General features: G+C 54.3%; 9 protein-coding genes across 9 annotated transcripts; 4 read left to right on the top strand and 5 right to left on the bottom strand.

Moving 5' to 3' along the window:
• Positions 1 to 298: 298 nt before the first annotated feature.
• Positions 299 to 1,437, top strand: CTAM01_07807 (uncharacterized protein; the record flags this gene model as incomplete). The annotated part of the gene is made up of 2 exons (XM_060523828.1): positions 299 to 801; positions 1,257 to 1,437. 2 exons carry the CDS (start codon positions 299 to 301, stop codon positions 1,435 to 1,437), a joined length of 684 nt encoding a protein of 227 aa, XP_060381575.1.
• A 1,152-nt stretch (positions 1,438 to 2,589) lies between these two features.
• Positions 2,590 to 4,295, bottom strand: CTAM01_07806 (WD domain-containing protein; the record flags this gene model as incomplete). The annotated part of the gene is made up of 2 exons (XM_060523827.1): positions 2,590 to 3,985; positions 4,069 to 4,295. 2 exons carry the CDS (start codon positions 4,293 to 4,295, stop codon positions 2,590 to 2,592), a joined length of 1,623 nt encoding a protein of 540 aa, XP_060381574.1.
• An 806-nt stretch (positions 4,296 to 5,101) lies between these two features.
• On the top strand, positions 5,102 to 8,035 carry CTAM01_07805 (helicase associated domain-containing protein; the record flags this gene model as incomplete). Its single annotated transcript, XM_060523826.1, has 1 exon — positions 5,102 to 8,035. One exon carries the CDS (start codon positions 5,102 to 5,104, stop codon positions 8,033 to 8,035), a length of 2,934 nt encoding a protein of 977 aa, XP_060381573.1.
• Positions 8,036 to 10,046: 2,011 nt separating this feature from the next.
• On the bottom strand, positions 10,047 to 10,743 carry CTAM01_07804 (acylphosphatase; the record flags this gene model as incomplete). Its single annotated transcript, XM_060523825.1, has 5 exons — positions 10,047 to 10,196; positions 10,310 to 10,379; positions 10,504 to 10,516; positions 10,647 to 10,680; positions 10,732 to 10,743. 5 exons carry the CDS (start codon positions 10,741 to 10,743, stop codon positions 10,047 to 10,049), a joined length of 279 nt encoding a protein of 92 aa, XP_060381572.1.
• A 476-nt stretch (positions 10,744 to 11,219) lies between these two features.
• CTAM01_07803 (uncharacterized protein) lies at positions 11,220 to 12,515 on the top strand (the record flags this gene model as incomplete). Its single annotated transcript, XM_060523824.1, has 3 exons — positions 11,220 to 11,689; positions 11,768 to 12,171; positions 12,238 to 12,515. The coding sequence occupies 3 exons, from the start codon at positions 11,220 to 11,222 to the stop codon at positions 12,513 to 12,515; spliced, it is 1,152 nt and encodes a 383-aa protein (XP_060381571.1).
• A 580-nt stretch (positions 12,516 to 13,095) lies between these two features.
• CTAM01_07802 (uncharacterized protein) lies at positions 13,096 to 14,807 on the bottom strand (the record flags this gene model as incomplete). The annotated part of the gene is made up of 4 exons (XM_060523823.1): positions 13,096 to 13,533; positions 13,585 to 14,046; positions 14,120 to 14,485; positions 14,694 to 14,807. The coding sequence occupies 4 exons, from the start codon at positions 14,805 to 14,807 to the stop codon at positions 13,096 to 13,098; spliced, it is 1,380 nt and encodes a 459-aa protein (XP_060381570.1).
• A 1,743-nt stretch (positions 14,808 to 16,550) lies between these two features.
• CTAM01_07801 (uncharacterized protein) lies at positions 16,551 to 17,761 on the bottom strand (the record flags this gene model as incomplete). Its single annotated transcript, XM_060523822.1, has 4 exons — positions 16,551 to 16,624; positions 16,694 to 17,224; positions 17,418 to 17,510; positions 17,701 to 17,761. 4 exons carry the CDS (start codon positions 17,759 to 17,761, stop codon positions 16,551 to 16,553), a joined length of 759 nt encoding a protein of 252 aa, XP_060381569.1.
• A 417-nt stretch (positions 17,762 to 18,178) lies between these two features.
• On the bottom strand, positions 18,179 to 18,688 carry CTAM01_07800 (uncharacterized protein; the record flags this gene model as incomplete). The annotated part of the gene is made up of 1 exon (XM_060523821.1): positions 18,179 to 18,688. One exon carries the CDS (start codon positions 18,686 to 18,688, stop codon positions 18,179 to 18,181), a length of 510 nt encoding a protein of 169 aa, XP_060381568.1.
• Positions 18,689 to 23,080: 4,392 nt separating this feature from the next.
• Positions 23,081 to 24,493, top strand: CTAM01_07799 (uncharacterized protein; the record flags this gene model as incomplete). Its single annotated transcript, XM_060523820.1, has 1 exon — positions 23,081 to 24,493. One exon carries the CDS (start codon positions 23,081 to 23,083, stop codon positions 24,491 to 24,493), a length of 1,413 nt encoding a protein of 470 aa, XP_060381567.1.
• Positions 24,494 to 25,171: the final 678 nt, after the last annotated feature.

Genomic DNA, 25,171 nt, shown 5'->3' with positions numbered 1-25,171 from the left:
GCCCCCGCTTATCCAACGCTAAGGCTCAAAGGAGATGGCCTCTGCACCAATGACAGCTTGTGTTTGTCAACGAACCCCTGGCCCTGGCCCTTTCTCTTTTTTCCCTCCACTCTCCACCGAGTATCCTTGGATACGTACCAATTATTCCACGGTCAACTTTTTGGCCGTCCACCTCACTCTCTTCCGTCACACTCACCTCCCTTTCAGTCCATCATCCATGCCCGCTATCCACTGTTCAATTTGAGTGTGTGCTGGCTTTGGCCCACGACCCTCCATCCATTAGGAAGAGGATGCAACCATGTGTCTGCCGGGCTCGCTGCGTGACAACCGCCGCCCATCCATCCGCCAAGAAACGTTTGGCTGGCACGACTCGAACGGCGGGATGGCACATGGATCGATGCCAATCGTCAGCCCAGAGTTCAAACAACCGTCGACCGTCGACCCAATCCTGCCGCCACCAAAAGGGGGAATCAAGGATTGCGATGATCTGCCTTCTGGAAAGAATGCCCAACATCGTCAGACCAGCACAGCCGAGACCAGTCCGGCGCGTCACTCGCTCTCCTTTGACACCTCTTCCGGACCGTTGCCCTCGCTTTTGTCGGCCTCATTGGATCTTTCACTCTTAGGGCATCTTCATACATCCACACAACGTCGACGGACCGGTGCCTTCAATACCAACACTACGTCCGATGCAGCGACTGCTGCCTCCACTTACGTATCCGCACTTCGCCAACTACACAAGCGTTGGCCTGCGACCGCCATGTATTTTCTCTGCCATATTGCCTTCTGTGTGGCGTACAGGTAACGAAGTCTTGGTCGGCACACAAAAGGAAACAGTCCTTTCTTCAGGAAGCTTGACGTGGCCAACACGCTTTTGTACTGCTCTATCCGGATGGACGGTTCCTATCCAAGTCTTTCACCACGGCCGCCATCACCAGGGGAGTATTCGAGCAGGAACCGAACCTCTTAATCAATACAATCGCCAATCCACCGGCACCTCGATCAACTCGTGGGCCCCGACGGACGCCGACCCGCCAACTTTGAGCGATTCGCACGCGGCACCGTTCACATCCTGGCAGAAGATTGTGCGATTCAAGATGTGCGAGCCGCGGCGCATCGTCAACCTGCCAGGTTTCTCCGGGAAGCCACCATCATCCTTGTCTGAACAGTGTGATATGATCCGCCTTGAACGGAGGAAAAAAGAAGGGCTGGACTGGGCTGTTGTAAAGTTGTGGGTTTCTTGTCTGTTGGACCAGTGACTGGAGTCGACGCCTCCAAGAATCAAGACAGCGTCAACTAAAAAGCCCAACAGCCGAGAAAGGTCTCGTGGCCGGTGGTTCCCGGCCGTCCCCAGTGATAGCTCAACCAGACCGAGACAGAGGCGTCATTGGCTGGGTGTTCCGTCCGCCATCCTCGCCCGTTGGCAGGCCCCCCTGAAGTTTCACTGTTTCATCCTGCGCCATCCCACTCCAGTGGCGCCGTGTGCCTTGCGTGCCTGCGCAAGCCGGACAGGGATCCATGTCGACGTTCATGGCCTTTCACCAGTCAGCGCTCCTTGCGCTCTTGGGCCCAGCGATTTCACTCGCCCATCCGCCCCCGCAACCACACAACTCTCTGCTGCCCTTGCGCATCTTCCAGGGGAATCGCCTTGTGGTGGGGTGGGAACCAGTCGATCAGGAACTGCATTCTTCTCGCCTGGCTGCTCGCGGGAGGCAAAGACTCTCGGTCTAGAAGCCAGGAGAAATCCCTCAGCGACTTCGGAATCGCCCAAATGGCACCGTTGGCTGGTAATATTCTTCATTACACTACGGATGCCTCGAACGATTGACTGGGGCATGGCCCTGCTCGAGCTTGATACTCGGAAGAACAAAAACAAAGATTGCAGTCGCGAACAGACCTAGAGCAATATCCGGGCCCGGCTCTTATCCTAGATCTGATATCGATCCACTACCTCCTTCATCATGTCTACGCATGAAGATGTCAGGCTGTTGCCGCTCCCCCTTCCACGCTTTGTTCATGCTTAATTAGCGAGCCTCCCACCCTATCACGACACTGATACCCCATCGCAGCAGTCAATGGAGGTGAACACTGAACAACCTTTGGGGGCCACGCAGTCGTGGTTTCACTCCTTGACGTTTAGCCTCTTCACATATATCAGTCTCTGACGGTGTGCTCCTCACCAACTATTTTCCCGGTTTGAGGCCATTGTTTGACGGGCTTGGCTATATGTGTCGACGAAACTAATGTGGTCCATGCTTGATGCTGTTCAGACGACGGCATTTAACTTCGGACGACTCGAGACTAACTTCTACACTGAAAGGCTGTTCTCCACCTGATTGATACAGGCCGTCTAATTCCTCCGCCGTTTTCAACAGCGCCAGCCCAGAGTCGTCATCATCAGTGTGATGTATGTGGCCTATGGCTTTCTAAGTTCTGGGCGGGCGCCGGAGACTAGTTGGGCCTGCGGTTTCGATCCATCTGGCCAAGCCTGCGGGAAAATTCCCCTGGCGATCTTGGGCCAGACAGCGAGCAGGCTACATCTGACAACACATGTGAAAGGCCCACCATCCATATTGATTAGCGTCTACCCTAGTCCTCATCCTCGTCCATCGAATCGCCATCCTGCTCGCCCTCCTCTCCTTCGTCTTCGCTGGAGCTGCTGTCATCGTCAAGAACGCCAACAAGACGGTCTTCCTCGACGCCCTCCGGCTTTTGCGGGACACGCTCAGCGAACGCGTGTCGAACGGCGGCGTTGGTGCTAGTGTCCCACACATGCATGGTTCCGCGGCTGCCAGCAACGGCGAGTCTGAAAGCCACCTCAGAATCGGGCGCAAACTGCGTTGAGAAGATCTTGCCAACGTCCAGGTTGCGAGAGACAACCATGGAAGGACCGCTAGCCTGGATGTTCCACAGCTTCACCGTCTTGTCAGTTGAGCCAGTGGCCATGAAGCCGGGCACGATGGGGTTGATGTCGAAGGACGAGACAGACTCGTCGTGTGCCTGCAAGGTCCACACAGCCTTGGTCGCCTCGGGGGTTGACGGCGCATTGCGGATATCGTTGAAGTGGATGATTCCGTTCTCCGTGGAGACGTAGAAGTAGTTGGGGTCGTGGGGGTCCCAACGAATGTTCTCGACGTCGCTTTCGACACCCCATCTAGGGGCCTTGGCCTCGGGAGCTCTCATATCTGCGGCGACGACCGTTCTGTCGTAGCTGCCACTGAGCAACACGGTGGACTCGACCGAGTGCCACGCGAGAGAGCACACCTTGTCCGTGTGGTAAGTGTATGACTTGGCGCACTTGGCCGTGTGCAAATCCCAAAGCTTCACTGTCTTATCTGCAGAGGCGGAGGCCAGCAGGTTCCTGTGTTTCCTATTCGCGGCAAGGGCGAGGACGGCGTCGACGTGGTACTCGTCGTTAGCCTTCTTGGCCTTCTTCTTCTTCTTTTGCTTCTTCTTCTCTTCTGAGCCCTCACCGGCCTGACCGAGGATGGCGTTAGGGTACAGGGAGTCTACCGTGTCGAGATCCCAGACCTCGATATCGGGGTCCATGGTGCCGATGGCGACGAAGTTGGCCGTCGAGTCCTTGTCAACGCCGGCCTTTTGAACGGGAATGTCGAGCCACTCGACGCAAAGGGGGATCGCAGGCAGCATGATGTCGTGGTGGACATAGAGGTTGTCGGCGGCGTCCTCGTAGACGTAGACCTCGAGGTGAGCCATCTCATCTTCGACCTTGGCAGCGAGCAGGAGGTTGTCGGTCGCTAGGATCTGCAGGTCCTCGCGGTCCTCATCGTCGTCGTCCGGTCCACCATTGGCGGGCAGGGTGATGTACGGGTCGTCCTTATTGGATTCGTAGTAGGCTAGCGACTTGATGTTGCCAAACATGGCCATACCTTCACCCTGGCCGACCTTTTCCTCGTCCTCTTCATCGGTGTCGTCGTAATGCTCGAGGTCGTACTCCTTCAGATCGTCGTCGTTGATATTGACCCTACAAGGTGGTCTACGGTTAGCGAACCATGTGTATCCTGCAGACCCCCGCTCAGCGAGCGGATAGTTTAAGTCAATACTAACTGTTCGGCCTTCTTGCCAGATGCGCCTGTTGTCGCATCGTCGTCGGCGGGCTTGTCGGCGCCCTCCTCCTCGTCCTGCGCCTCCCTTAGGTCCTCTTCGGCGTCATCCAGCTGCAGCTTGGCGAGTTCGGCAATGCGCTCGTACTCGGACTCGTCAAAGGTGTATTTTGAGGGAAAGGGTGCCGCGAAGCCTCGGGGCACCCAGGTTGATGTTGTGATCATGGACATCTTGAAGACAATGTGTTCCTCGGAAGGTCACTAGTGACTGAGTTTATTGCGCGCGCGCATTCAAATGCACGCTGGCTGTCGAAGTTGGCAGGGTAATTGCACAACTTGAAAAATATTTGAGATTTATTTGACTAGGAGAAGTCAAGTCGGTATGCGCAAATTCTCCAAAATTCACCAAGTCTGGGCGACTGTGAGAAAAAAAATTCCCGTCGTGGTGGGGTTTATCTTATCTCTTCCATTATCGATAAGACACCTCGAAGATTTTGGGGTAGGCTTTAATGTAACTAGTTCACATGTACTCCGAAAGGTAGCTGGCTAAGGTAATTCTTGCACGCTTCAACTGAAAGCGTCTTACCATATAATCAATCAAGGCATGAGGGCTCTTTGAGACCCTATTTGAACGTTTCTTGAAAAAAAGGAGAAGAAAAAAACAGAAATGCATTAGCGGGCAGAATGGTACCTCTTAAGTCGAGGCCGTGTTCAAGTCGCGTTCATTGCATTATCGGACCCGTCAGTGACGTCTGTTATGGATATACACATAAGAGAGCCAGACCCGTTTAAACCGTCTGGCAAGGTGCGGCCCCATTTCTCAAGCTTTGTTTACTTGGGGTTGCCTGCCTACATGCAATTCTAAACTGCATGCCTCACTACATTTCCGATACTCGAAATTGAATCCATCACATACGCACGCTGGGCCTCACACATCCAAGGAAACTCTACTCCGGCGACGGGTCAACGAAGATAATAATCACGCCAAGAGCAGCAAACGCCAAGGCGACGAATTGCGCCATCACAGGAATCACAAAATGTACGACAACAGAGATGGATCAGGGCCCAGCTTCAAGCGCCGGAGGATAGACGGAGGGCGATTCCAAGATTCGGGCCGCTCGACACCGCGCGACGCCCGCGCCGCCGAGACACCGGCAAGAGACGTCCCCGAACCCACCGACGAAGACTCGAAAGCGCTGGATCGCGACTGGTACATGGGAGACGAGTTTGGCGGCCACACCTTCGGCGACGACACACACAATCCTTTCGCCTCGTACTCATCATGGGAGGCCGAGAAGCAGGAGGCGGTTAAGGCCGAGAAGATGACGGGGCGCTTCGACGCGCGCAGGGAGCAGAGGCAGAGGGAAAACGACGCGTGGGAGACGAATCGCATGCTCGTCTCGGGTGTCGCGCAGAGGAGGGATATGGGTGCCGATTTCGACGACGAGGAGGCGACGAGAGTCCACCTTTTGGTGCACGATCTGCGGCCTCCGTTCCTCGATGGACGAACCATCTTCACAAAGCAGCTGGAACCCGTGCCGGCTGTCCGCGACTACCAGAGCGACATGGCTGTGTTTAGTCGGAAGGGAAGCAAGGTGGTGAAGGAGTCACGCCAGCAGCGGGAACGGCAGCGGCAGGCGCAGGAGGCTACGAGCATGGCCGGAACGGCTTTGGGAAACTTGATGGGCGTGAAGGAGGACGACGGCGACAGCGCGTTGCCTGTGGCGTCGGAGAACGATGCGAAGAAGGGAGGAGAGAAGGAGGAGACGAACGAGAACAGCAACAAATTCAGCGACCACATGAAGAAGGATGATGGGGGCAGCAGTGATTTCAGTCGGAGCAAGACGTTGCGCGAGCAGAGGCAATACCTACCTGCGTTTGCCGTTCGGGAGGACTTGATGCGTGTCATCCGGGAGAACCAAGTCATCATCGTGGTGGGCGAGACGGGATCCGGCAAGACGACGCAGCTGACGCAGTTCCTTTACGAGGACGGGTTTGGAAAGTCGGGCATGATCGGGTGCACGCAGCCGAGGCGTGTGGCCGCGATGAGTGTCGCCAAGCGTGTCTCTGAGGAGATGGAAGTCAAGCTGGGCAGCACGGTGGGCTACGCGATTCGTTTTGAAGATTGTACCAGCAAAGACACCGTCATCAAGTACATGACGGACGGTGTCTTGTTGCGCGAGTCGCTCAACGAGCCTGATCTCGACAGGTACTCGTGCGTCATCATGGACGAAGCCCACGAGAGAGCTCTCAACACGGATATCCTCATGGGTCTGTTCAAAAAGATTCTCCAGCGACGGCGAGATCTGAAGCTCATCGTCACGTCTGCGACGATGAATGCGAAGCGCTTCTCCGACTTTTACGGTGGAGCGCCGGAGTTCATCATCCCAGGCCGAACTTTCCCCGTCGATGTCATGTTCCACAGGTCACCGGTCGAGGACTACGTGGATCAGGCGGTTCAGCAGGTCCTGGCCATACACGTGTCCATGGACCAGGGCGACATCTTGGTATTCATGACGGGACAAGAAGATATCGAGGTCACCTGCGAGCTGATCCAGAAACGTCTCGATGCTCTCAACGATCCCCCGAAGCTAAGCATCTTGCCCATTTACAGTCAGATGCCGGCAGACTTGCAAGCAAAGATTTTCGACCGCGCGGCGCCAGGTGTGCGCAAGTGCATCGTTGCGACAAATATCGCCGAGACGAGTTTGACGGTCGACGGTATCAAATACGTGGTGGATGCTGGGTACAGCAAGATGAAGGTGTACAATCCAAAGATGGGTATGGACACTCTTCAGATCACGCCAATCTCCCAAGCAAACGCGTCGCAACGATCAGGACGTGCCGGTCGAACAGGACCTGGAAAGGCTTTCCGACTGTTCACGGAGAAGGCGTTCAAAGAGGAGCTCTACATGCAGACGATTCCCGAAATCCAGCGTACGAATCTGAGCAACACGGTACTCATGCTCAAGTCCCTGGGCGTCAAGGATCTATTAGATTTCGACTTCATGGATCCCCCACCACAGGACACCATCACAACGTCAATGTTCGATCTGTGGGCCTTGGGCGCCTTGGACAATTTGGGAGAGCTGACCACGCTCGGTCGAAAGATGAGCGCGTTCCCAATGGACCCGTCCCTCTCCAAGCTCCTCATCACGGCCGAGGAATACGGCTGCAGCGAGGAGATGATCACCATTGTGTCCATGCTCTCCGTCCCCAACGTCTTTTACCGACCCAAAGAGCGCCAGGATGAGGCGGATGCCCAGCGCGAAAAGTTTTGGGTCCACGAGTCGGACCACCTGACGTACCTCCAGGTGTACTCGGCATGGCGGTCCAACGGCTGCTCAGATGGGTGGTGCATCAAGCACTTCTTGCACCCCAAGTCGCTGCGCCGCGCAAAGGAGATCCGCGACCAGCTGCTCGACATCATGAAGATGCAAAAGATGGAGATGCTGAGCTGCGGCATGGACTGGGACGTCATCCGCAAGTGCATCTGCAGCGGCTACTACCACCAGGCGGCCAAGTACAAGGGTTCCGGGGAGTATATCAATCTGCGGACCAACCTCGGCGTCCAGCTGCACCCGACGTCGGCGCTGTACGCGGGCCACCCGCCCGACTACGTCGTCTACCACGAGCTCATCCTGACGTCGAAAGTGTACGTGTCGACCGTCACGGCGGTGGACCCGCACTGGCTCGCCGATTTGGGCGGCGTGTTTTACTCTGTCAAGGAGAAGGGGTATTCCGTCCGGGACAAGCGCATTACCGAGACGGAGTTTAACCGCAAGATGGAGATCGAGGCTAAGATGGCCGAGGATAAGAAGAGGGAGGCGGACCGGGTGGAGGCGGAGAAGCAGAGGTTGGAGAGGAGGAGGACTGGTGGGGGTGCGGCGGCGGCGGCGGGGGGGAAGAAGATTGTCACACATGGGGCTGTGAGGAAGCCTGTTATTAAGCGAAGGGGTAGAGGCGTTTAGCGATCTTTCGTTTTTGGTGTTTTGGATAGAATCTATGAACCCCCGAGGTTGTTGGATCCCTTGAGACTTGACTCCTATTTATCGTCGCAGCTTCTAGACCCGGTGACTGAAGAAGATGCCACGAGGCATATATATGGTGTCGCAAAAGGCGAGCATCATTTTGGCGTGAGCAAGGCCATGTAAGATAACATTGTCAAGATACAAAATACTTGACGTGAGCACCAAAGTATTGATGGTTCTTATTGCGGGCTGAATACACACCCCTCCGGAATGAAATGGAAGGGAATACCAGAAAGCTTGTGCAGGGACTGGCTCATCGTAAGACTTTCCAAGAATCAGCTCAGCAGTTTCAAGTTATCAATTGAGCATGTCCCGCCACGTATTAGATACCTCCCGTGCTCCCATCAAAGCCAAAATCAAGAAGTTGGGCATAACCCTAATAGACAAGATCGGGAGCAACCATGGCAGGTCTTTGTAGACGTTTTTGAAGTTAGTAACGTAGGAAGTGTTCACGCCGCGACCCCCTTTTGCGGTCGGCTTCGACCAGGCGGTGGGCTCGTGATAATCGCTCTCGGGAAATCTCATACGGCCAATCTTGTTCCGAGAAATGTTGGCCTTTCTCTAGCGTCTGTAGTGTCTTCCTCGAAGCCTAGGGATAATACTTACGCGGCAGAGTCGAAGGAATAGCAACGCTGACGGGCCGATGTAGTTTGAAGTGACTTGGTGATGTTCACAACGTTCGAATGGCCCCCGGGGTATCATAGAGGGGCACACCGCTAAAGTCTCTGTTGGCGCGTACTTCTTCTGGGCGGAAACCAGTATCGCCAATTGTCGTTGTGTTTATCAGGACAGGGCATGTCGAATCTTGGGGCCTTTGTATATCAAGGTAAATCCTAATGTCTTTGTAGCTTCCAGTAAAAAAGCATCGCGCCATTGTTGTTCTGTAAGACATCGCCTTGACAGGAGACACACTGGGCAACAATGCTGAACCGATGAGGTGTGTTCGTCGCTCGACATTTTAATTGAGTTGATGCGCGGTGGTGGCAAGGTTGCGGTTTGTGCGAAGACGTCGCCGGTCAGTCCTCCCACAGCCAAGAAACCAGTGCTGGAAGCAATCGCGCGGCGCATACCGCGGGCTCGCGTCAAGCTGGCTTGGGTGGAAGACGAGGTCATAAGTCCATGAGACGCCCGTCTTTTTCCAGCGTCTAGCATGCATTCCGTAAGGCTTAGCGGTAATACCCATGAGACAATGCTGGAGGTGTAAAGGCGCCGACGGACTGGTGTAGTCAACGCACTTGGGGGCTCACTGATACTGACCGCAAGGGACGAGGCCCTGGTGAAGGAAGTCTTGAAGAAGTGCAACATAACCAGAGGTCAGGGTGACACGAACGCCAAGCTGCTGAAGAAAACAATGCAAAACAGCCTGAACCTTGACCCGAAGTTGTAGTACCTTGGGCCATCTCGCATCTTGCACCCTTTTTGTATCAGCTCTGTCATCCTATCATCTTTGCAGTCTCCCAGGGGGCGACAACGCAGCCACTGGTGTTCCGCAAGGTCATGACCCAGAAGGAAAACACTCTCTTGGAGGTAGAGAACGCTGATCTGTAAACTTGCGGAGGTCTTATTCCTTCACGCAATATAGCTATAATGATGTTGGTACATGGTAAATGGGTTTCTCTGCCTTCGCGCGTTCTAACGGTCTTGATACTAAAGCAAACTGAGAGGGGGGACGTGGGCTTGGCTTGTAGCATGCCAGTCTTTCCTCGTTCTGCCTGATCAAGAAGCAGAACATGTTGCTCAAGTCAAACATTCCCCGTGAGTATATTGGGTACTCTATCAAGTCTACTGTCATCGAGATATGCTTATCGTGTTACTGGGCAAGCAAGGTCCCCTCCAGGCAAGGAAAGTTGTTAAGACGCAGTCATGGCGATAATATTTCACCACCTACCCCTCTCAATCTCGGTCTCCTTACTAATGTTGTTCTTCAAACAGAAGTCACTCAAGCGACAACTCATCGCCGAACTGCAAAGTCCTTTTCGTCCTGAACAAGATCTCTCTCCTCCTGGTCAAGCTTGACAACCCTGGCGGATCTCGGTCCCTCGTCAATGTCCTTAAGCAGCTTCTTCAGCGCATCCTCATCACCTTGCGCCTCTCCCTCAACCTATGCCCCAGCCGAGTCAGCAGCCAGGTTTCTCAGAAGCGCAATTCCTCGTCAAATCCCATGTCGATCAATGACTCCTGGAAATGATTGAAGAAAAAGTACCCAAAGCTCACCTTGTTGTTATCAGTGTTGCGACACCATCCCGTAAGACCATACTCTGTGGCTCTCTTTTGCGTAAAGTACCTGTCAACCGCATCGCTTCGTCAGTATCATACTCTTACAAAGGTGAATATCGCCAATTCAATTGACACCCAACTGGTCCAAACGAAATTGAAAAACCGTGTTGTCGGAAAATCCCATCACATACCGGAATCCGACACCTGAATTTGTGACGTCAGTGTGCCCCGAAATAAAAAAGTCACTTATCACAAGTTCACACCCCTCCCTTCTTATCCAGATAAAAGCTCGGAGCTCATGTGGAGGGTAAGGGAGGGGCTGCAAGAAACGTACCTTGCACTTGACCGCCATGGGCCAGAAAGTATATCTAACTTCTCTTCAGTATGTCTAAAATCCTGTCAGTGGAGAAATTGCATACCCTCTTCACCATGTTGACTTGCGATCTGATTTTCAACGACTGTAGATGAAGTTGCAAGGCCTCAGAGAGTGAGGATGCACAGAGGTTAAAAGTAGCTCAGAGCTCCCCCTCGAGCTTCTTGCGACATGCTTGCCGTTGGCAAAGACAAAAAGCGGGAACCAACCTGGTGGGGGTCGCTGACACCGTCACACCGATGACATCCATGCCAGTGGGTTGCACTTACATGCTTGACCCCCCTTGTCCAGTCCATTATCGATAGGCTAATCCTCGGCATTCTGCAAGGTGGAGTTTCCTGGCGCGGCCTCGATCGCCCAGGCGAATTTGCGCCTTCTGTCCACGTTCCGATTTACAACATACACATCCACCTATCTTCACATCCTCGAAATCAACGTCCAAAAAACGTCGCACCCAGGACAACCCGCCGAGTTTTAAATCCAGCGCACAGACAACCAGTACCAGCGCGCCCCGGCGCCCACTTCAACTCCATCATGGCGCCACCCGCCGACGAAACCCCAACCACAGACGCGGCTCCGGCCCCGGCCCCGATCCTCTTCCGCGCAAACAAGAAGCGCAAAGCAGGCCTCCGCCAACGCGCCGCATCGCCCGCCGCCGATGACGACGACACCGCCGCAGCCTCGAAATCAACATCGACAGCAGGAAACACCACGACATCTGCACCAGCCACGGAAACCACCGCCGACGAGGGCCCCGAAGCACACATCCCCTCCGCCCTCCGCCACCGCGCTCGGAAGCGACTCAACGGCGTAGGCTTCTCTGCGCGAGGCACAACCGCCCTCGCCGGCGCCGGAGGAGATGATACAGACCCAGTGAGCCTATCATCATCATCCAGCGCACTGGTTTCCGTCCCAGCACAAGCCCCAGACGACGACCCCCTCATCGCAAAGCGCTTCGCGCCGCAGACCGGCGCAGCAGCGACTACAATCGTCAACAAACACATGTAAGTATAACCCCCCCCAGGGAAGCTCCACTTCTCATCCTTCCTTTTCATCCCGACGCCAGAGGCTGATCAAGCAAGGATGGAATACATAGAATCGCACCTCTCTAACCGCAACCCCCCACCACAATCCGAACTTCCAACCTCCTCCCAACACCAAGCCGCCACCGTCGTAACGAATCCGTCAACAACAGCACCCTCCGCCGGACCAGCCGAACTTCCAGACCCCAAAAACCACCCCATCATGCAAGGGAAACTAATGGAAGTCGACCTCGGCGACGAAGTCCGCGCCCGGAACCAAGCCATGACGGAAAAGGCAGCCCGCCGCCTCCTAGGCGAATCCGTCGACGACGATACCGGCGGCCGGCGAGCCAAGAAACCCCGCCTCGGCAGGGACGGTAAACCCTGGCGGCCCAGGAACAGGCGCACCAGCGACGACATCAAACGCGACCAGCTCGTCGAGGAGATTCTGCGCGAGAACAGACGTGAGTTTTGCACCGTCTCCTTCAATGGGGCCAACAAGCACATGCTAATCTGGAAACCTTACTTAGTCGACGTCTACGATGTACCAAAACCACAGGAACCCCAAAACGAAGGCGACGGCGACGCAGACGACCGCATCGCCGAGGAATTCCGGCGCGAGTTCATGGACGCCATGGTCCAGCGCCAACAAAAGAAGAAGACGGCAGCGCCGGCGGCTCGCGCCGGGGCTCGCAAGGCCGATGAAGAAGTCCTCAAGGGTCCGAAGCTGGGCGGTAGCCGCAACGCTAGAGCCGCCATGCGCGATTTGCTTTTGAAGAAAGAAAAGGAGAAGGACTCGAGAAGATGATGAGCTCATCCAATTTTGCTTCTTGTATACATTAGTGACAAAGACGAGTTTTGAATGATACCCATGATACAAAATTTTGATGTTATAGCTTAGATTGATTTAAATTCATGATTGGCATCTATAAACCAATGGAGTACTCCTAAAAAAACAGTTTGCCTATACCCACCCAGAACAAATTATCAATAAGCCAAAAAAGAAAAGAAAGAAAAGCAAGATCATAACGACGTGCAAGCCGACCCTTAATCCTGTAATCGTTTTGATATCCCATACTCTGCCTGTAGCATCAAGAAAAAAGAGAGAACCACACCTATCCAAGACTGTCACGAGTCACTAGTCCGTATAATAATGTAAAGAATGTGAAGAAACCGGCTCGTGAAAAGCTCTCTGTCTAAGCTCTCGCGAAGTTGCAACGCCGGGGGTATTATCGATGCGGTGAATCCTTATGCCAAGCTTTGATGCTGTATATGCGCATTGGCCCAATCCAAGACGCCGTGTGTGATTTCAAATGCAATTTGTGGGCCTCAGAGCTCCAATATTTGTGCGTAACGTATGCATGATGGTCGTTGACAAGACATAATAATCACCGGATGTCAAGCTGGAACGGCTTGAACCGGCCGCCGATTGTTGCGCAACGGGGGCATTTGCGGCGAGCCCCCTGCTCTGCCATGAGAACGTCGACACACGCCTGGCACAGACCGCAGATGCATTCTGTGCAGGCGTATGAGTCCTTGAGAAGTGAAACGCTCTGACAGGCTGCGCAGTAGATCTGGGTATTCTGAGAAGAATAACTCGGTGATGAATCCGATAGGCCTCGCGACTCGATGTGGAAGTTCTCCCCGCTTTCACCGCTTTCAACCGACGGGAATGGGTCAATTGTGTCCTGGCTGTAGGATGGCGGGGTCAAGGCCTGCTGCAATGGCGAGGCTTGATAGTTCCCTCCAGCTGTCGCTGATGGAAATCCATGGTGCTGGAATGGCGGCAAAGAAGCCCGGTGAATAGAAACTGGTGATTGAGGCATCTGGATAAAGGTCAGAGAATGTGAAGATGCGAGCGCATGAAAGCTTCTTACTGGAGTCCTATCCTCATCGATGTCGCCGGCAGCTGATGCAGCTTGATCGGCGGCATCGATGAGATCTTCCCATCTCTTCCCATAGTCTGCAGAAGGTTCAGCCGATAACGCCTTACGGTCATTGTTACCTGGTCTAAGCCGTTCGTCGTTTTGGATCCGCCGAAGCCAGTCTGCTGCCGAGCCGCGAGACTTCTGCTTCTTGTGGTGCGCCTCTCGGCCTCTCTTGGTGACGGACTGCTTCCTTGGTCGGGCAGGTCCTACAGCAGGCCGTTGGATTGGGGGTAATGTTGAAGAGCGACCGGGGGGCGAATTCGCCAGAATTGACGGCAGAATATCCCGTGGCCGACTGGAGTTCATAGCTGGGAATGGCTCGCTAGTAATGTCGTTATTCGTCAAGTGCAGCGGAGGCAGCTCAATTGATGTCCTTGGAATGCGGCGTCCCTCCGTGTCTGAGTGCCAACCCTAGTAGCGCACATTTGATTAGCAATCGTGGTTCGAGTTTGTAAGTCAGTCAGGGGAGGATGTTCTAACTCACCATTTCCTCCCATTCGGGTTCGACTTTGTGACCGTGGAGCTGAGCCAGCGCCGCAGCAGCACTGGCAGCGGGGAGCATGGAACCAACGGCGTGGTCGTCCATGGTTCGAGGCGTGCCCGGGTTACTGTTATCATACATGTGATGGTCGTGATTGAAGCCTTGAAGATGGTCAATCTTTGGGGGATAGCCCTGGATTGAGAGGGACGAACCCTGGGGAACAGAAGTTGCGCTTTGCTGCATTGGACGTTCGGATGGAGGAGTGTTGATCATGAGCATGAAGCTTTCCTCGGTCGCTGGGAGCTTCGAAATGTAGTGTTCTGGATGAGCGCGGCGAATGTGTTCTTGCATGGAGCGATATCGTTTTTCCTAAGGAATTTATCAAGCGTCAGAGTAGCGTTCTCGATTTTCCCTTGGTCGAGTGGATTTTTCGCTGTAGTAATCAAAGCTCTCTCTGTGCACTGGGTCCAAGTAGAGAGGTGCAGCAGCGCAGACGGGGGCAGTGTTGGTCTGCTTGTGGCGAAGAGGGCGTCGTGAGGGAGCAATGCGGCAATGCAGGCAGCACAATGAGACTTACACCGATGCATCTTTTCCTACAGCTAGATCCATCCTGATTCCGCAGAGGACAGACGACCTCATTGTTGGAGTCGGTGATTGAAAAAGAAGACGTGAGAGAAGATCTGGGCGGCATCTTGACCCCACCATGCGCTTGAGGGCTGGTATCGATACTGAGCGGGGTGAGGAGCGATAAGTGCTGTTACTGTCGTAGCGTATCGCGAAGCGAGGTCAATTGAAGGCGACTGAATATGTTGGAGCTTGAGCATTTGACGGTTCGACAAAAGGCTGCGATATTTGGTGAGCAAGAGTCTAGAGCTCTGGAAGCTCTCGTCTTGAGGCGTGTTACAAAGAGTGTTTCGAAGAACAAGGTGTAATGGAGGGGGAGGAAAGGACGGGGAGGAAGAGGAAGAGAAGGAACCTGATTTTGGGGGCAGAAGGGAAGTTGACCGAAAGCAGTAAGTAGCGGTAATGGGGAAAAGAGAGGTACTGGACGGGCTAGGTAGGGGTGTGGCTCGGTCTGGTGGGTATCTCATGGAAGGTACCCAGGGCAGGTCCAGGTCAGGTCAGGTCAGGACAAGCTACCTTGCCTTGCCTTACCTTGCTCACCCAGGTACATCATGGTCGCAGCCCAGTCACATAAGGCCAGTTATTACGCAGCATGATCTGTAGCCAAATGAGTCCCTACTTACACGGCTAGGCAAAAGAAGTACGGGCGGATGATAGCAAGGTGTGTGAGCAAGGAGGGAGCTTGGTTCGGAGTCTGGTAAAACCTTGCCTGTTCTTCTCTCACTCGTTCATGTACTTACTCTGCCTTAGTCTTGGACAGTAGAGAGTACCTAGGTAAGGTAGGTAAGCAATGGCTGAATCGACGAAAGCAAGACAAGATCCAAAAGCCGCCGACGAATACGGCTCCAATCCGATCTACGGCTACCAATGTTGTAGGAAAGGCTTCTAGCTACCTACCTACCTTGCTTGCTTCGCACGCCGAAAGTGTTGCAATGATAATTGAGTTGCGCGCTCGTACCTTTTCTGTGCCTGGGCCTATGCTGCTTCTGGGCTTGCTTCTACGGATACAGCACACCTGAAGCAGATGTGATGAAAGATGCAGATGAAAAGGGATATTGTCAGCCGCGAACAAGGAGACGGACGAGCGAGGGTGTGGCCGCAAGGTACAAGGAGCAAGGAAGTAGTCGGTTTGGGGAGCGACAGAGGTGAACAGCTGACAAGCTGTGAGGTAAGACTTGGTATTCGTCGCATGGTTAGGTGAGCCTAAGTCCACCTCAAGGTTGGGCCCGTGGCAGACGGCGTCAATGTCACCAGTCGCCAGACTGTCAGCTACGAGTAATCAACATTTTTACCATCTGCCGCTGCTAGATGAGCACTGTTCTGAGGGGCGGCGGCGGCGGTCGGTACGGTGACGCGAGATGGTGTAAGTGATCAGCCAAGCAGAGGCTTTAAGCCTCATCACCGCCAGCTTCAGAAGGATCTAGTCGGCTTCGCCAGATCGTTGCATGGCAAGTGACACACGGCTGGTCGCCGAGGCCGAGCTTTCCAAGACACTGGGCTCATTGGGCTGGGCTGTTGAACCTGGAAACATGTCCGATGGGCTAAACGTATTGCTCCGAGAGACGAGTAACAAGATGTTTCTTCTCGAGTCAGTCATTCCGCCTCTTCTCTTTGTTGGATGAAAAAGATTGCACCACGAGGTGCCTGACTTGTCCGAGAATGGCGGCAGCCATAACCAGTTGACGCCCGTGGGACCGCGAGTCTCTGCTTCTGCTGTTGCTGTTGCTACCGCTGCCGCTTCCGCTATTGCTTGGGTTTGGGTGCTTGAAAGATTCGGCAGAGCTACTGTATAACGACACCAGCTTGGTGCTCATTCAAGGTACCACCGGGCTACGGCGTCATCTTCCAATGGCAGGAGGGTAACCTCAAAGCTCGGGGGGTCAGCTGTGGGATGGATGGAGAGCATTTCAGTCGAAAAGCGCAGGGGAAGGAACAAGACGTACCTATACGTACTGTAAGGTAGGGGAAAAGGTCGGCAAGTCGACCCGCCGACGATGTCAAGAGCCGACAATTGGTTGGCGTTGGTGGAAGAGATCAATGACTCGATGGGGGATCGAGTGTGTCTAGTGGATTGGATTGGCTTGGTTGACCCCAGGGTCTGTGGGAAGAGGGGGATGGAAGAAGAAGGGGAAAAGGAGGGCAGGAGGATGAGAACGAGGCAGGGGGCGTGGATGCAGAACCAGGCAAGATTCGAGTCGAGACAATCGGGTGGAGGACTTGCATGGCGGAGGAAAGAGGAGGGGGAGGATGAAGTCGAGGAATTGAGAAGGAGGGGGTGTGACAGGAAAGCAATTGACAGCCTGTGGTGGACGAGCAGGAGCAGGAGCAGGTAGCGGGGAGGAGGAGCAACAGCAAGAGCAACAGCAAGAGCAAGAGCGAGAGCAACAGCAAGAGCAAGAGCGAGAGCAACAGCAAGGGGAAGGAGAGAAGGAGGGGGGTGGGGTGGGAACAGGGCAGGAAGTGGGCTGCTTTGCTTTGCTCTTTCTTTTCGGAGCTTGCGAGTGGTTGACAGTGGAAAGAGGTCCTTGCCGCATCACAGGGGAGCTCTTGAAAGTTGAGCAAGCTTGCCTGTGCCTGCCTCTTTCTTTTCCTTTTTCCTTCCCGGTCGTACCTTCTTACCCACGACGCTCAGGGCTGGCAACAGGGAAGTAACTCGCAAAGTCTGTCACCAACTCACCACGGGCCCCAAGCTTGACTACTCTGAGTTCTTCGCCTTGCTCGCCCCACCCTTCAACCGTTGCCAAATCCCGTCGTCGCTCCATGATCCGAACTGAGAAGCACAATCATGCCTTCCATACGGACACCTACCTTACTTTGTCCTCGAGTACTCCTATGCCAACAGGATGCTTCACAGAGTCAAGCTCCGAGACCAAGGCGAAAGGCTTCTTGTCTGCTCGCATGTCTTGCGTCTTGCCTTGCCTTGCTGCGGCGTGGTGGCAGCTTGCATTCGCCCATCTCACTTCTCCTACCTAGATACTCCTCCTCCTCCCGCAGCATAGCGGAGCTGGACCCCTGGTTCATTCTCGCCTCCGCTTACTGGTCGGACGTGGTCCTGACCTCGGTCGACGTCTGCCCGCTGCTTGGATCCCCGCTGGTCGTCACGTTGACATCCCAGCTAACGGGGAGGGGCCCCAGATGGTGTACGGAGCACTGTAGTGTACTCAACTCTGTCACTTTGTCTTCGTAGCTTCCTGAGCAATCACAGACTTCAGAGATACGCTGTACCCGCAAGTGCGGATAGCATTGCGCGTGTACCTTCTAAGCGAAGCGAGGCTTTCTTTTGACTATCCATACGGTACCTACCTATTCTGAGCTCTTTTCCGTCGTGCTTTTTGGCTTGGCGAATAATGTGCACAACGCAGCCCAGCATAGCTACCTACTCTGTGCGCATAAACATGAACAGTATCACTTTTTGGTTCATTGCTTCGTTTGATCAGTTCAAGAGCTAATTTTACCGCTTTGCGATTGCATTGCCGTGGCCAGATGAGCAGGCCCAGGCCAAATCTCCGGAATAAAAGCGATGAACGGTCCTTCTACAAGGAGAAGCATGATCGGGGCTGCCGTTGGGCATTGGGAACGGGGACACGGGCCAGCGGAGGGGTCGGCATCAGGCAGCCCGAAGCACCAAGGCACCGCCCACACCATAGGTACACTACCTACTCCGTACACTACATGCAGGGCCCTTGCCTTGCCTCGACAAGTTGGAAGTATTTTCTTGCAAAGGTGAACCCTGGAGCTGCAGCAAGTCCGTGGCATCTGTAGCGTCTGCAGCGCCTCCAAAGCACGCATCGGTGGAGACCTTACCCCCCGACCCGTGGACGTTGGCGCGAATCGTCTGCTCCACAAGCGGAGAGGGAAGGCGGGCTTGATGGGGTGGGGATTAGGACAGAGCTTGGGAAGAGTGAGAAAGAGAAGAAGACAAAGAATCTGTAGGGAGTACGGAAACATGCAGCACGCCTGGTGTGTAATCGGTACGGTGAAGGTCAAGATGGATGTGGATATCTGCAACAATCAATTTCCCCCCCCTCCTCTCTCTTGCTCTGTAACTAACACTCTTCTTTTGTCGTCTTCTGCGATGCAGCTCCATTGCCGCTATGTATTACACAAGGAATACGCAGGGCCCAGGGAGCTCTTCAGCACGTCAACCTGCGTATAATCCACAGCTACCTTGTCCTTTCATGCCTAGTGTAGATGCAACGAAGCTTCCAGGGATTTGGATGTCAAGGCAGAGAAAGCGAATTTTGATCCTGTAGACATGGTAAAAAGTCATAACGGATAAGGTCAGAAATACGTACGAATGCTTCCTCATCGAGCAGGTACGAGCAGGTACCTACGTAGTAGATAGGAACCTATGTTTTTGCTCTTTTTTTTTCTCCTTCCGCCCCATGCCGCGATGAGCAAAGCTGTTGCGCAGACAAGGGGGGTACGTATTGAAATTGCCAGGGAAGGTCCCCACATTCGGCGCGAGGACCCTCCTGTTCTTCGCCTTGCATCCTCTTCACCTCGACCTATCAACAATCGGCAGATTCTATCCAGCAGCGGAAAAAAAAAAAAAAAAAGTTCAACCAAAGGCGAGAAAAATTCAACTCCCAAAGCCATCCGGCCGGCCGACACCAGAATCCGATGTTGAGATCAGAAGGAAAAAAATTAAGCCTGCAGGCTGACTTGATCCACTTTCGTCTTCCCTCGCCAAACCAACCTCTTTGGAAATAAGCACCAGCTGCCAGCTGCATCCCGAAACCACGGCTTTTCACCGAGGTGGCGCCTGCTCAAGAAATACCTGAGAGAGCTCCTCGGCCAGAGGCCCAAAAAGCCTTGTTCAGATGCCGCCTTTGCGCTACCATCTCTCTCGGCCTTTTTACCTCCCCTGGGGCCATGTATCAGCTTACTTGAATAAGTCAGACAGGATTACCAATGGCAGGCTGTCAAACGGTATACCTTAGTTATCCGGACGGAAAACAATCGCTCTTGGCTAGTCAGCCCTCTCTCGACCAGCTCTGAGCAACGACTCACAAGCCCGCAGCCAATTGTACCTTTTCCTCAAACCTCCCAACTCGCGACCATATTTTCCTCTGCCACGTTCTTCTCTTTTGCCACTTACAACTTACACCCCCCCTGGACCCTGACCGACTGGGCGGCTGGCACTTCGGAACCGTAGACAGCACTTGCAGCTAAAGCGGGTATTGATTCAGCCATACTCCCTCGAAGCACTAAAGTGACATCACACTGCTTGGCCTGGGTCGTGCTTTCTTCTGGCCTTTGTTTTCAATAATGTTCTTCAGGGAAGAAGCAATGATTGGCCCCCGAGTTTGACAGACACGAATCTCGACTCACCCGTGGACTCGGTTACAGAGTCATTTCATCGATTGATGCTTCACCTAGGCACGGGTGCCATGCAGACAGCATTTTTTTTCTCTTCAAGTACCCATACCTACGCAGCAAGTCGGGACCCTCAAATCGGACTAAATCGGGGCCACCATCTCGTGATGGCCCACGGAACGTTACACGAACGCCTCCCCCTATGCCGCTGGCGGCTGCATCGCTCAAGCACCTACCCTAGTAGGAGCTACCTGGTCAGGCTGGGTTAGGAGGCACTTATTAGCCGCAGTTCGAATGGTTTCATGAATGCCGAAATGACCCCAAAGAGGACCAACTACTGTCACCGAGAGCAACGAGATCGAGCTTGGCGCTGATGAGAGAAAAATGAAGAAAGCGGTGAATAAACCCCGCCTTTCTGCCCCCCTCTGCCACCGCAAAAGTCAGTCACGAACGGGCCTAATTACGAGCTGATACCGCACCCAGCGGCCTGTTGGCACTTCGGTGACAGTCACCGCCCGTCCTGCTCAGCTCCTCCTAGCTGGTACCGGAGAGAGAGAGAGAGAGGAAAGGGAGGCATGGAGGGTGCGGGGGATAAGGTCCTGGACGCGAGCTCAACCGCTGATAAGAGACCGCCAACCAACCACAAGCGAGGGCTGACAGCTTTGACAATAAAGCTCCTCCAAAGCAATCCCACGCGACTTTACCAGAACCAGCAAAACGTACAGGATATCACCTGGAGCTTCATCTCCCCCTGTCTTGTCGAGCTGGTGCTGCTTCTTGAATGACTGTGGCCGTTCGCAAATTTCTGAACGCCAACCTCTAGAAGCATTCACGAAGGCTACAGTCAAAGTAGAGAGAGTCCTTTCAACTACAGCGCCGCGTACACTCCCACACGTACTTCCATTGCTTGCGAGTAAGGTAACTTGCTTAGGGAACATTCCCGTCAAAAGACTTGTTCGCCCAAATTACACGTTTAGTCCGGGTTGTTGCGAACATACGCTAGTCTTAGGATACGGCGAGCTTGCACGGGTCCGAGATTTCTTGAAGTCGGCGGAAATGGCCCGCAGGACCGCAGCAGCAGCCACTCAAGCTTGCCTTCTGTCGTGCTACAGACTCAAGATTCTCTAGCGGGTGACTGGTAGCAACCTAGTGAGGAGTGAGAGAACCCGAGACAAGTTCGAGAAGCACTCCTTTGGTCCTTATCACATGCATGTTGGATTTTTTTTCTTCTTACTTTTCTTACCACTAGCACGGTACCCTCACCCAACCGTCCATCAGCCTCCTGATCTGCCGCCTCGCTCCCTGTCTTCCGAGACATGGCGGTCAATCAAGAGTACGCCTAGTCGGTGACACCGACTATGTTTACGACTGCTGTCGTAACCTCGAAGCCGCAACGTTTTCACTGTCCTTCAAGCCAAGCTTCTTTAGGGGTGATGACATTCGATTGCAAGTCAAATGAACCCAGTAAGCTTTCCATCGGATTACTGTGCCTCGCCAGCATCCCGATGCACACGATACACAGTTTGAACCTGTCTTCCTATACATCCGACCTCCTATTCGACTCACGGCGTCTCGTTTTCAAGGGACAGGATATCCCCGACAGCGTCAAACTCCGAACGAGGTCTACCGTCCCCCGTTGTAGTATGACCTCTAGACTCCATCATGTGGACGACAGATGAGCCATGGGCCCACTGCTCATCACGCTTTGTGAACCGTACCTGACTCGGCTTCTTGAAAACGGTCGATTTTCCTGCTTCCGGAGCCCCCTCTGCCAAAACCAGAACCAGCCCATGGCTTCTACAGACTGCATCCACTTCTAGGGCAGAATGGCAACCTACTGACGTCTTTCGCCTCAAGCTATAGTCAGTGTAGAAATTTCCAACTCACCGCTAGAAACTCTTGTTCCCGCGGTCTGGACGACGATGGGTCAGTCATCCCTTGCCTCCCACCTCCTAAGGGGTAGCCGGAACTGCTCCAGCCGCAACAGCCAGCTGTCAATCCTGCACTGCATGAGGCCTCAGTGGAAGCATCTCCATTGTCTTTGCACCCGAGTCGGCGGCCCGCTGCCATCTTAACATTTGGCAACTCGATTCGACTTGAAAACCGTCCCGGATCTCCTTTGCCCTGCGTCGTCCGAATTCGACCTCGTCCAATCAAAGCCCACCATCTTCTAGATCCCAAACAAACTTGTCACAAGTGCTCGTTGATCAGCCCCTCGAGGTGTAGCGCACAGACCTTACAGATGGACCTTTGTTGCCAAGAAGCTCTATAGAAACTCGTCTGCTTCGACTGGTTCGAGCCTCCGACGAGTGTTGATGGCTTTTTGACCAGTGGCATCGGTCAAGGAAACGGAATGGTGGGTATATCCTAAAGACGCTTCGCCTGAACTGGACCGGAGCGAAGAAATTGTCTGCAAGGGACGCACCCTCAAGTTTCTAGACCAAAAAAATGGCACAGCCTCCAGAGTTTCAGCCTCCGACCTTGACCGAACTTGGCGACCTCTCCACGCAGCCCGTAGCCGGGCCGTTCACACATAGCGGTCGTCGTATCCTCCACGGCCGGGCCCCCGGAAGTCTGAGCACCTCGCGTTAACTTGCCCTTAGCCTATTGATCTATTCAAGATTCGACCACAATGCTCTGACCCTCTCGCCAGCTTTGCCGTGCTTGCGTTGGCGGACTGGCGAGTTGGCGGACTGGCGAATTGGCGTTACAAGGGCCATGTTTCTAATCTGGCCAAGGGAAAGTTTCCTGAAATCGCCTCGCGTTTCCCTAAAGGCTCTTCTCCACGTCCGATCATTCACGGCTACGCATCCCCAGAGTTGCGTCCCGACGCGCCCTCCCCTCCAGACATTCCCGCTGTCATGGACCATATCTAATTGACCTCTCTGCTTTGTTTTCTTTTTTGCGTTCAGTTTCCTCTGGCAGACCATTGCTCAGTAGCAATACCCTCATATTAAACTGGCCGAGTTGCAGTGTCATTCGTTCTTGTTCTTGTTCGTTCTTATACACCTTTTCCGAGCTATGGCGTTGACTGTGAAGCAGCTCAATGCGGATGCTTCCTTCCTCCTCACCTTTGAGCCCATTGTGCCCGAGTCACTTCCTGGCATTGCTCCAAGACCGTTCAGAATTTTGATGGACCCATGGATCACAGGGCCTTCCACCATATTTCACTCGATCCTGTCAACCGCAACACACAAGGAGTGCCCATGCGTGTGCTCCCTACAGCATCTCCCGGAGCCCGACCTCGTCATCATCAGCCAGCACAAGAGCGACCACTGCAATGAGGCAACGCTCCGCCAGCTCCCGGCCAGCGGCACGAGGACGCTGATATTGGCGGAGCCGGCGGCGGCCAAGGTGATCCGGAGCTGGAAGCACTTCGACAAGGATAAGGTCTTTGCGATTCCGCGGTGGGAAGATCCGCAGGCCACGGGGAAGCAGACGGTCATCCGGGTGAAGGTGCCTCCCTTTTTCCCGGGCGGCGAGCCGGGTGAGGTCACAGTCGCCTTTATCCCACAGCGGAGGGACTTTAAGGGCTTGCACGCCGCCATCGGCATCACGTACCGCCCGCCACCGACGTGGCCGCGGTTCCCTCACCTCATGACGCCCCCAAGAACACCAGTCTCGCTACGGACCACGGCCAGCGCCTCGTCCCTTCGATTGGGGTCTGGTTCTCACCACCACCACCAAAAGACAAAGAACTCGTCCGCCTACCTCAGCCTGCCGACGCCGCCCGAGACACCGCCCAGCAGCCGGTCCCTGCGCTCCGTCCGGTCCGCCGCGTCCATCACCCCAGACGCCCGCGACCGACGAGCCGTCTCGGTCATCTTTTCGCCGCACGGCATCTCGTACCGCTGCCTGGAGAAGTACGCCCACACGCACCTCAAAGCCGAGGCCGCGCTGCCGCTGACGGCGCTGCTGCACTGCTTCGATACCGTGTCGAATCCCTGGTGGCTCGGCGGGAATATCTCGGCGGGCATGCCGGCGGGCCAGGAGACTGCGGCGGCGCTCGGGGCGAGGGCGTGGGTGAGCACGCACGACGGGGATAAGGATGTCAGGGGGTTGGTGACGAAGATGCTGCGGACGAAGAAGTATACCCAGAAGCAGGTCACCCATCATTCTTCTTCTTCTTCGGGGGAAAGAAAGCGCGGCGACAGGTTGGATCGCGAGAGGGCTAGCGACCAGGACAAGAGGGACAAGGCCAAGGGGTCCAAGAGCACCGATGTTCTTGTCCTCGGCGTCGGCGAGGAGGTCGCCATGACGAGGGAAGGCGTCTGGAACGTCGAGCCCGGCGCGAGGGTTCTCTCCTCCCCTCCGCCATCGTCTTCGTCTTCGTTGTCCAAGAGTCTGCTTGGGAACGGAAAGGGGTTAAAGGGGCGGGCGAGGGGACGGGGCTTGCCGCCGGTTGATACCACGGCTAAATATGGGCCCCGCTGATGGAAAAGAACGGGACACGCGTGACCCCGATATGCGGAGACCGGGGCGGAGTTGCAGGTTTTATATATCCTCTCCCGGGTCAATCCCGGGTCTGTTTGTGTTTGGCCTATGGATACTTTCTTTCATTTGTTATATGAGGCAGCGAAGCGGGACACGAAAAAGGAGATATACCCACCCTTTCTTTGGAAAGGAGATACCTGTGATGGTATATAATGAACAACTTATTAATCAGATACGAATAGGGAGGAGATGGATAATCAAAGGGGGTTGGGAGTGCAGCGGGATTTCGGGTTAGGCGTCTAAGGGGTATGCCCGCCCAGGACGGCGAGGCGTTTCCTACCAGGACTGGGGAATGGGCCAACTAGAGCCTTTCGATTTGAGGAATGAAGAGTGGTAGCCATCTGAGAGACACAGGATCAATACCGAGTAATACATGTCGCTATTTCATATGATCCCTATTGTGTGTTTGATTTCCATCTCACTGAGTGATCATACGACAAGGCCTCGAGTGAAATTCGTACAACTTTCCTGTAGACTACGTGGGCCACTACGTATACCATAACGAAGACATCAACGAAGAGACCAACAAATTTAGAAGGCGTACCCTACGATTAGACAAACCGTCTCCCTCCCTCGGAAGAGTCTGCCCAGTACAACCCCTTTCTCCCAGCAAGCTGA

Source organism: Colletotrichum tamarilloi, assembly GCF_030869305.1.
Source record: "Colletotrichum tamarilloi strain Tom-12 chromosome Unknown Scaffold_25.1, whole genome shotgun sequence".
In the NCBI taxonomy this organism is placed as follows: Eukaryota; Fungi; Ascomycota; class Sordariomycetes; order Glomerellales; family Glomerellaceae; genus Colletotrichum; species Colletotrichum tamarilloi.
This window is presented reverse-complemented; position numbering and strand designations above follow the sequence as displayed.